General features: G+C 50.9%; 1 protein-coding gene across 1 annotated transcript; it reads left to right on the top strand.

The window, feature by feature from the left end:
* The first annotated feature begins 39 nt into the window (after nucleotides 1-39).
* On the top strand, nucleotides 40-7459 carry ZMAT2 (zinc finger matrin-type 2). Its single transcript, XM_015876132.1, has 6 exons — nucleotides 40-168; nucleotides 3038-3131; nucleotides 3687-3810; nucleotides 3933-4006; nucleotides 4993-5138; nucleotides 6651-7459. Exons 1-6 carry the CDS (start codon nucleotides 151-153, stop codon nucleotides 6792-6794), a joined length of 600 nt encoding a protein of 199 aa, XP_015731618.1. The 5' UTR covers nucleotides 40-150; the 3' UTR covers nucleotides 6795-7459.
* The last annotated feature ends 3294 nt before the right edge of the window (nucleotides 7460-10753 follow it).

Raw genomic sequence — 10753 nt, 5'->3', positions numbered from 1 at the left:
GGGCGGGGCGCTCCAGCCGGAAGTAGTAGGCCGCCCTGCCGCTCTATGTGTTAGCGCGGCACTTGGTGGTGTTTGGGCGGACTGCTTCGCTTTACGGCACCGATCGGCGCAGCGCGACAGTTCCCGTTCCCTGGGGGCCTGGTGCTCAACATGGCGTCGGGCAGTGGGGTACGTGCCCAGCTCCCTCCTGCACGGAGCCTGGGGGGGCGCGGTGGGACGGGCCGCTCTGGAGGCACGGGGCGCTCAGGGTGGGAGCGGGACCGGCCCGGGGCGGCCAGGCCGAGCTCGGGGCCTGTGGGCGGAACGCGGGTCGGAGGGGTCGCGTTGGGGCCTATGGGGAACCCCTCGTGTGTACGGCTCCATGGGCTGATGGGGGCGGTCAGGGATCGCAGAGAGGCTGAAGGGGCGGCAGGGTGAGACCAGCCCCATGTTCCCCCCCGTCCTGCCCGGCCGCTTCTCAGCCCTTCCAGGCAGCGGACAAGGGCCTGACCTGCGGTGTGCGGAACCAGCTGCCGGCTGCTCTGTGCTGCATGGGGAAGCATTACCCACGGCTGTGAGATGTGACTGTGTGGGGTTGTTCGCTTTGTGTGTCGGGCACTGAGCTCCTTTGTGGAGCTGCAGGATTTGGGAATGCTGAGATTGGGTGAATGAGGCACATAGCGCTGCTGTGACCTGACTGGGCAGCCAGGCTCCTCTGATACCCAGAATGGTCAGCACTGCAGGGCTTCGTTCTTCTGCTGCCTTGGTAAATCTTTTGTTCGCTTGAAGCCACCTGCTGAAAGCAAACAGTGCAGGGAGAGCAGACAGAGCAGGATGTCTGCCAAGGAACCAAGAGCTGATGTTTTGTTTTCAGCTGCTTGGGGTTGTGATCCCATTTCTTAGAGCTGGGGCAGAGGCTCCTGTGCCCTTGTGTGGGCTTTGGCACCAGTAGTGGGTCAGTCATTTGGTGCCAGCATCCACAGTGAATGTGGAGCTGTGGGGCAGTTTTGTTTTTCAGTTGTTACTTGGGAAATGCTCTGTTAGAAAAAGAGGCTGGCGTTGCAGTAATCCTCATCTCCATCAGAACAATTAAGAGAAAAAGTTCTTTGGATAGTATCAGTATGGCGACAAATAATGAAAAGATGGTAATTGTAAATACCCAAAAAGTTATTTACAGGAAAAATTCACCCAATGGAAGCCTTCAGTTTGCTGGGAAGCACTGAGGAGTGATCCCCAAGATATGCTGCCTTAGTGAGGGTCAGCCCTTCAATGGGGTCTAGAGGAGGTGGAGAAGGCTCCACCCCTTCCAGGAGCACAGCTCCATTACTCTCACCTGTGCTCCCACAGCTGACCCAACACTTGCCCCAGCTGATTAATCAGAGGTTCAGGTTGTAATTACCAATGTCGCATACAGCATCTATCCAAGCTCTTGTCAGAGGTGCCCAGCTCACAGCTGGATTTGCTTTCTTTCATTGCGCTGGCACCGGGGAGATGGTAAAAGATCCACAAACAGCAATTTCCCTTTTATTACAACAGGAGAGTAGAGCAGCAAGGAAGTTGTCTCCTCTCGGGGCTCTGATTTGTGATAATGTGCTGCTATGCAGGAGGATGGAGGTTCTGGAAGATACCCCACACCATTAATTTGCACTCTGTGATATTTTCTTGTCTTTTGCTCAGGGTGGTTAATAAAACCTGTTATGACATGCTTAAAGTGCTTTAGAAGCTCTGGGAATAAATGAGAATTTTTCTACACTTCCCTAAGGTATTTTCGTTCTTATCAGTAGTTGTTCACTCCATTTGAAGGATTGCCGGAGGAGAAATCATTAAATGGCTGCTGCTGCTGCAGCTATAGCTTCAAATGGGATTTATTTTCTTTGGATTGTGATTGGGTTCTTGATTTGGCTGAGCAGGGAGGCAGTGGGTGGGTGTGGGTCCTCTTTTCCTGGAGGTGTTTTAAAATACATCCCTAATTTTCTTTTTAATATGAAACCAGGAGCCTCTTGCTGCCATTCTGAGTGAAATGCAGCTCTCTGGCTCTATGGGATCCAGCTGTCTTCTTAAGCGGGTAGGGAAGTGTGTGAGTTGTAAGCTCATCCATTGCCAGATGTGGTGACTGTGGCCCTCGCTGCCCAGTCATTGGGATGGTGCTGTGCCAGGCTGGTGTGTAAATAGAAAATAGTGTTCTTGGCAAGTCACTTCTGCCCCCAGCAGTGATATCTGTTGGATATGGGGACTTTTACCCTAATCATTTTATTAATCTGGTGCCAGCTTTACCTGAATTCTGCCTCTCTTCACACATTTTACCCTGTTGTTCCCAGTCTGAAGTGTTTCCAGGGGCTGATGGAGGGCCAGGCTGCCTCCAAGATGCTAATTCCCTTCCCTGGTTGACTTAAATGGGGAGTTAAAGGAGTGGGGCAGCTCGCTGGGTGTTTCAGAGTAACCTTTCCTAGTATTTCCATGTCCCTCTGTGTCTTCTGGAGTGTTCTGCTCCCATGAATATCTCAGTTTAAAAACTCAAATTGGTTCCTGTGATTCAGGAAGTAAACTCAGTGCTTTGGTTCCCATGGCAGGTGAGTGTATTGCTGATACCTTTGAGAGCAGGGAGACACATCCTTCCTCTTTACTCCTGCATCTTCCTGTCTCACTCATCTGGTATTTGTAACTGGGATTTAATCTTTAGAAGAGATGTATGTAATCTGCTAATGACTGTCCTGTGTTCATCAGGTGGTGCCTGTGCAGTTTTGTGTCTATCAGTTTCAGTGCTGTTTGTGCCTGTTTTTCAGAAGGAGGTGATGGGTGATCATTTTGGGAGCTATTGAGATCAATTCATTACTTTATTCAGTTCTAACAAATCCTTCTAGAAGAAGTAGATATAGGCCTGTTCAGTGTTATCCTTTTAGTTCCTAGGTATGAAAACAGAAGATGTGGGAATGTACTGTAGTGCTCCTAAGTCGCTGCAGTGGCCTTACAGGGCAAGCAGTTCCATGTTTTTCCTCAGTCTCCCCTTATCACTAATCAGACTGTATGATAACGTTAATATACTTTGTTTCATTCTCAGACTAAGAACTTGGACTTCCGTCGAAAGTGGGACAAAGATGAATATGAGAAACTTGCAGAGAAGCGGCTCACGGAGGAGAGAGAAAAGAAAGATGGTGGGTAGTGAATTGACTGCAGGCAAGCTTTGCTCTTTTGGCAGTGAGTCACCCAAACCCTCTTGGGAGGGGTAGAGCAGCTGGAAATGAAATCTCAGAGGGGAAACAGAAGCAATTCAAGGCTGGTTTGCTCTGCTCCTTTTTTCCTGTGCTAGCCACTGACTATTTTTTTTCTCTGACAAAAATAAGTACTGAGAATCTTTGTCTCTGTTGGCCTCTTCTTTGTGGAGGGAGAGGGATAATCAGCCCCTGGAAACAGGAAGATCTCAGGAGTACAACCCAAGTCAAAGCTGGAGATACCTCACAGATCTGCCTGTTTCTTATGACAGACTTAATTTTAGCTTACCTAATGAGGTGGTATCCTTTACTGACTTCAAAAGCAAAACAAAAAACAAGCAAACAACAAAGCAAACAGAAACTTGAGTGCAGTTTCTGCACAAATCACATAGTTTGTGGGTTCCTGGCAGACTCCTCTTTGTCAAGGGCTGATTGAAATCCAGCAGGGTAAGCTTGACATTTTCTGATGAACACCTGAGACTTTTGCTTATGTTTTAGGCAAACCGGCTCAGCCTGTCAAAAGGGAACTTCTGCGGCACCGAGACTACAAAGTGGACCTGGAATCGAAGCTGGGGAAAACCATCGTCATTACCAAAACTACCCCTCAGTCAGAGATGGGAGGGTATGTCCTGCCCTTTTTGTTTGGATCTGAGTTCTGACTCTGGAGTCTGTGGTAAAGCATCTTGTCCTCCTCCCCTCGTGCTTTGGAGTTAATGTTTTCCTTTTCTTACTCTCCCCTGCTAGGTATTACTGTAATGTATGTGACTGCGTGGTGAAAGACTCCATTAACTTCTTGGATCACATCAATGGCAAAAAACGTAAGGACAATTATTCTGCATTGTTGGAGTGCTGGTGCAACTCTGTAGGCTGTCCCCTTCATGCATCACCAGTTTCTGAGAGCTGAACATTTACATGTAGATCAAAATGTGCTTTGGTGATTGGGGTCTAGGCAGAGTTTACTCTTTAGAGCTGTGAAGATGTTGTCTTTATTTCATGGCAACTTCTCCAGGCTGATGGACTGTTTGTGTGGAATAAGCCCAGAAGAAATAGTGAGTCTTTTATTCTCAATAGATAGAGTTATTTTTTCCACTCAGAGTGTCTGCACCACTTGAAGTTTGAACTTCCTAGTGCTGCTGCAATCCTGGGACAGATCTGTTCATGGCTGCAAAACGACATTGAATTAAAGGCCTGTCTTAATATCTTTAGCTGGAAATGTCCCATATACTCAGGGTCTCCTACTGCAAGCTGCTTCTTTAGCTTCTCCTGCAGCCAAAGGAAGCCAGCTTGCTAGTTTAATTCTGACTCATTTTTCAATACTCTGGTCCTTATTTCCCTGGTTCAAGATAAAAACTGCCTGACGTATCAGAAAACCAACATGGTCAGGAGCTCCCTAATATGGAACCTTAAAATAAAAGGTTGCATCTTCCTCCTTGGTATGAGTAATACAAGGATCACTCTAGCCACTGACTGGTCTGATTTATGGTATACCCTTAGATCCCACCTGATCTTCTCTGACGTAAGAAATCCCAATGCATGCAGTGTGGACCCAAATGAAGGCAGGAAGCATATGCCTTTCAGGGGAGGAGGGGAAGAGGGCACTGCTGTGTAAGAGTCCCCATGTTGGATCTGAGCTACCTGACGTGTCCTTAGGGAAAGATGGTGTTGAGAGGAATCCCTGGTGTCTGGGCCTGTGCTTCGAGTGGTGGCGGGATGCTGTGCTAACTGAACTGGGAGCAAGGGGGGGTTCTGTGTGCAGACCTTTAAAGGCTAAGGATGTGCTGAACGTGGCTCTGTGTTCCTCCAGACCAGAGAAACCTGGGCATGTCCATGAGGGTGGAGCGCTCCACGCTGGACCAGGTGAAGAAGCGCTTTGAGGTGAACAAGAAGAAGATGGAGGAGAAGCAGAAGGACTATGACTTCGAGGAGAGGATGAAGGAGCTCCGTGAGGAGGTGAGTGTGGGCAGCAGCTGGCAAAGCTGAACCCCTGAGGAAAGCAGCCCTGGTTCCTTATCCTGTTTAACAAAGATCTTGTACTTGGTAGTGTGGGCTTCTTATCTGCTGCACTGACCGGGTCTGTGTACTTGCTGTTTGTTTTCTTAAGGATAGTTTCTGCTCTGGTCCCTGGAAATCCTTTTTCCTTCTCTATGCATGAGGATAACTTTTGATACTTCAAGCTTCTGCTAAGAGTACTGAAGCCCTGACGGTGCACCTGCTTTGTGTCCCATTACTTGTGTTTGAATTTATGTGCTTTGATAAACAGACCCGTGTGCTTGTTCCTGATCGTCGTGTGGTGTGCTGTGGTTCTGGGGGTTGCTGATTGATTCCTCCTCCATGTGGCACATTGCTTTTGTGTGGCTTTCCCAAGTGAAGAAGGGCTTCATGAGTGGTGTGCTGTGCTGTGGGATGTGTGTGGAGGCAATGGAAAGCATCGGATTCCTCTCAAATCTGGGCTTAAGTGCCAGTTCCCTGAAACAGAGATCAAGTTTATGTCTGAGAAACAACTGACAGAGCTCTGACAGTTAAGGAGCTTCTCTGCATGCTTCTCCTTCAACAGCAGTCATACAAACACCAGACATGCTGCATGTTTGTCTCCCTGCTGAAGCCCCCAGCTTTGCTCCACAGGCTGCAAGTCCTAGTGCTTGGCAGCCCCATGCTCTGCCATGAGGCCTTGGTGCTGCTGAGCCTGCTCAGTCGGGAGAGGCAGGAGACTGCCTTAGCAGTGCTGAGCGTGCAGTGGGTGAAAAAGCTATTGCCAATCTATGCATGACAACAAAGAAAGCAGCAGCAGCAGCTTTTGGTGCGGTTTTCTTCAGGGCCTGGCTGTCTTCAATAGCTGCAGAGCAGTGGATGGTGATGGGAATGGCAGGTTCAGTTGCTAAGTCGGGAGCTGGAGCCATACTTGTGTGTCGCCCAGTACCAGCCTGGCGCTGTTCCAGGGCTTGTGATCCTTACAGAGCAAAGCACTTTGATTAGTGCAGTGCAAAATCTTTGATGCCAAAACCCCCACAGCCACTTAGAGCTCAACTTCTGTTCCAGTGAGCGGCTGTCACTCTGCCGCGCTGACAGCCAATGGGCAGTGACATTCCACATCACAGCCCTTGGAACAGGGCACTTTGTGATGGAAATGCCTCTTGCTTTACCAGCAGCCCCTTCTCAGTGTTGATTCCAGGTGAAATCTCTGCCATCTGCTTGGACGTGAGAGCTGTTGATTTCACGGGGCATCGCTTCGGCTGCATCCTCTGTGTGCGACTTCCCTCCTGGGGTGGGAGTGGGTGGTCTGTAGGCAGTGGGAAACCTCCTGGGAGGCTGCAGACCAAGATTTCTGCTGGCTGTTTTATTTCTTCAGATACAATTTGGGTCATGTTGGTTGGATTTTGAGTTAACTGTGCAGTGCCCGACATCTCAAAAGCTTACCTACCTCAGGAGGTTCAGGTTGTTTTGCTGTTCTCTTCCTCGCTGCAGGAGGAAAAGGCCAAAGCCTACAAGAAGGAGAAGCAGAGAGAAAAGAAAAGGAGGGCAGAGGAAGATTTGACTTTTGAAGAGGATGATGAGATGGCGGCTGTGATGGGCTTCTCTGGCTTCGGCTCAACCAAAAAGAATCACTGAGAAGCTCTGGACTCTTTGTTGAAGCAGATTGTTTTTACCGGGGGGACTCTGGATAATTCTTTTAAGACTTGACTGAGGACTTGTATGTAAATCTCCCAGTAGAAGTTGGCCAGAGGAGTTGAAAAGCGATTCCGTGCTCTACCTGCAGAACAAACTCCACCTGTCTTTAGCTTCCCATCTCCTTCTGTGTCCTAGATCTGGCTGCTCGTCAGTGCTCTTCGGCCTTGTGTGTGCAGGGGAACGTTCTGCTGGGTGCAGTTTTGTGTCAATAAAGTGCAGCAGTTCTGTACGGATGGCATTGTTCAGAGTTATTGTAGTTGTCAGCTGGGCATCGTTGTTGTGAGGTGGTGAGATGCAGAGGCGTTGGGCTTCTTTTTGGGTCAGGTGACGGAATTGTGCCATGGTGAGCAGTGCTGTTCTGTACAGCATGAACCTTTTGGCTTGTGCTAAGCAGGGCTGGGGGCTGCTTGGAGTCTGGGTTACTGAAATTTTCCTACATATTTTATCTGTAAGGGATACTTCCCTGGTTTCCTTTGTGTTTTGTGCCATAACTTTGATATCTTTAATCCAAGGGAGAAGCTCCTCCCCAGGGCTGATCTAGGATAGAGCAAATGAAAGAACAATGTGTGCGATTTGCCCAGAATAAATGGATAGTTCCAATTGGCCCTTTGGTGGGAGTTTGAGTCCTTTGTTTTGATTGCTGCTGCCTCCTTTGAGAAGAGCTGCCGATGTCCCCTGCGGTGCACAGAGCTGCTGGTGGCCTTCAGGGGAGCTCTGCAGAGGGAAAGGCAGATCTTGCCTGTCCTCTCCCTTGGGGCTGCTTGCTCAGCTGCCAGCTCCCCGCTCTGCAGGCAGTTGCTGCCATTTTTTCACATTTTAACGTGGTTCTTCAGATGCAAGTGAGAAATGGGGAGGTGGACAGCGCTGGGGACCTGCATTTCCATTGAACAGACCAGGAGCAGACCAGGGTGCATTCCAGAATTTACCAGCCTTCATATATCACGGGCCACTTCTACCCTGTCTGCTGGCTCTCAGTGTCATTTCACCTCTGCCCTCCCTCAATCCTCTTCATTCCTGCTTTTATTTACTTCAGTCAAACCTTGTGTGACTCATTTTGGGCTCCGGTTGGGGTTTATGTTTTACGTGGCTGGGTTTTTATAGCTCTGCCTTTCTCTCCTCTCTCTTTCATGCACGTTGATGAGATCCTTGTTCTTGCCCTTCTCTGTACTTTTATGAAATTTCCGACCCGAGGAAGGCTGCAATGTGCTCAGCCTGCTCCTCCTAATACATCTCCAACAAATCCTGTAATGCTCTGCTGCTGTTTTAATTCCTTAATCTTAGACTGCTGACAGCTTCATTGCCTCAGGTCTTTCCACTTCAATTCAGATTATAATCCCCGTTGAAGATGCTATTGAAATGATATATAGCCAGTCAGATACAACTGTCCTTGGAGATTTGACCCTTTTAACTTGGCAATCCTCAGACTTCAGCAAACACTCCCTGAGCACTCGAGCTGGAAGGCAACTTTCATTCCAGCCACGTAGCCAGCGCTGCTCAGACTGCAGCACGTGGCTCCTGCTGAATGGGAGAGAGGAGACGCTTGTGCCTTTGTGCCCTCTGGGGCAGCAAAGGGATGCTGCCATGGTTCTGTTTCATGCACATTAAAAGTTCAGGTTGTTTCAGACAAGATTTAGTAGCAGCCATTTTATCTCAGCCACCAGCTCTGCACACAACCAGACCCTTGCTGCCTGAATTAAGATGACTGGACAATTGCTCCTGGGCCGTGCCATGATCCAGCAGAGCCCTCCTGGGGAAAGGACAGGGGCTGCTCTGCACCTTTTGGCTTTCCCAGTTTGTCACCTTGCTTTCCCCACTGAGCACACAGAACATGTTGGGGTGAGGGACTCCTCCAGCCCTTCTCTCCTTTCCAGGTCTGACAGAGCCTTTCAGAACCCGCTGCCTGCAGCTCTGCATCGCTCTGTGCTTCACATGGGAGGTGTGGGAGGAAATCCCCCTGCAGTACAGCTGCTAGGAGAGGGCTTTTCTTCTTTTTATTCCTTTTTTTAAAATCAGATTCTGCCCCAGCCCTCAAAGCCCCTTCCCTAAGCTCCATCCTGGGGCCGTTGGCAACCTTGGACCAAACCCCCCTGTGGCACTGAGGGGGACCAGCTGCTGGTCCCTGTGCTGGGGCTGCTGTCCCTGTCCCAGGGGGAGCACGGCTCTGCCTGCACGCGTGCTGGGAGCGGTGGTGTGTGCAGCCACAGATACAAGCTGCTGCCGGATTCCCAGCAGCGGGAGCTGCCTCTAGCCAAGGATGAAAAGCTGGTTTCATGGGAGGAAATAATATTTAGAGAAGAGACAGATAGCATTCCCTGCACACTTTGTGTTAACTCTTTGCTCCCACTGCTGCCTGGTGCTGCTGTAGAGTCTTAATCCATTGCTCTCTGCCCCCAGCACTCAGGCAGAATTGTCCTTGGCTCTTTGCTGGCACCCTCACCTCCTGCTGCTCTATGAGCTGGATGGTGCTGGATCTGCCCTTGCAGATGTTGGAGTTCCACCAGCAGGAGGTGGGTCTCAGCTTGGTCTCTCTCCCTCCCTCTTCCTGCCACCTGCAAATGGTCCCCAGCTGTTCTATGCCCTCTGCCTCCCACTCTGGGCAGCCTTTCCATGGGTTAGAAAAGGCCCAGCTGGGAGCTGGCAGGAGCAAAAACCATCATCAGCTGGAGTGCAAACAGCCCCAGGCTGGAGAAAGAGAAAGATGGGGCGGAGTGGAGGAGCGTGGGCCACGGGGCTGCTTTGGGGCAGCTGTGCTGCCAGGGCAGCCTTCAGCTGGAGTCCAACCAGACCCCACGTGTGTGGGTGCATTGGGAGCTCCTTGGAGGGCAGGAGCTGGCCCCTGCCCACAGCAGTGCCATCCGCCGGGCAGCGTGGAGCCCAGCAGTGTGGCCGTGCCTTTGATCCTCCTTCTCTTTCTTTTCTACCTCCAGATTTTTCCTCTGCTCCCAGCCTGCTGTGTGTGCGTCACCCCCTCCCTGCCCACAGCCCCTGCCTGCTTTTCCTTCCCCTCTCCAAATACATCCTCCTTGGTGCTGCTCTCCCTCCACAGATCCCTTCTCCTCCCCTGCTGCTCCCCGCACCACCACCGCCTCGCACACTTGCTCTCTTCTCCCCCACCGCTGCTCCCTGCCTCCCCACATGCCCTCCTCTCCCCTCCCTGCCCGCTCCTCTCACTCTCTGTCTCCCTTTCTCTGACAGTTTGGGGGAATCTGTCTGTGTCAACGCACGGATTCCATTATTTATTGGCTGAGCGAGGCGAGGTCCTACACTCGTCTGTAATTGTCTGCAGATCAAAGCGCCTGCTGATGGCAGCTTTGCCTTCCCGCACAGAACACCACCCCCAGCCTCCCGGGGGGGGTCGGACTCGTGCGTGTCGGTACCTGGGAGACTGATCTCCCGACAGAGAGGACAGAAGTAGGGCTGGGGGGGTGAGGGATGTGCGGAGCTCCTGGGAGCGGGCGGGGGTGCTGGGGGCATCTCAGGGTGTTGTCCTTGGGGGGATTGGGGGGAGGTAGGGGTAGTGTCTGTCCTGAGTGTGAGGATGTGAAAGAAGGTGCAGGGGGGGGGGGTTGGGAAGCTGGAAAAATTCCCATGGCTGTTCAGTGCTGGAAAAACTGGGATTTCCTCCCCACAGATGAGTCCCAGAGGTCCACGGTGGCTCCACAGAAGCAGATGGCTACAAAACAAATGGGGATGGAGGGGAACGTGCCTTCTTTTATTCTGCCTTTCCTTCCTGAAACAGCCAACCCAGCCCAGAGACTGGGGGCTCTGAAGGGAAACGCAGACACGTGTTTGTTGCTGGGGTGGAGATGCAAGGAGGTGTGTGGGGAGCAGGCAAGGACTCGTTGAACCCAACTCCCATGAGGACAGGAGAGGTTTCAGGCTTTAGGCTCAGGATCAGG

The sequence above is a fragment of the Coturnix japonica genome, chromosome 13 (genome assembly GCF_001577835.2).
Source record: "Coturnix japonica isolate 7356 chromosome 13, Coturnix japonica 2.1, whole genome shotgun sequence".
Classification (NCBI taxonomy): Eukaryota; Metazoa; Chordata; class Aves; order Galliformes; family Phasianidae; genus Coturnix; species Coturnix japonica.
Note: the sequence above shows the minus strand (reverse complement) of the source record. Positions and strands in the feature narration are given on the sequence as shown.

Coding starts and splice junctions, on each gene's coding strand:
- ZMAT2 (XM_015876132.1), top strand. Junction 3,132..3,686: donor GGAGAGAGAAAAGAAAGATG/GTGGGTAGTGAA, acceptor CTTATGTTTTAG/GCAAACCGGCTCAGCCTGTC. Junction 4,007..4,992: donor TCACATCAATGGCAAAAAAC/GTAAGGACAATT, acceptor GTGTTCCTCCAG/ACCAGAGAAACCTGGGCATG.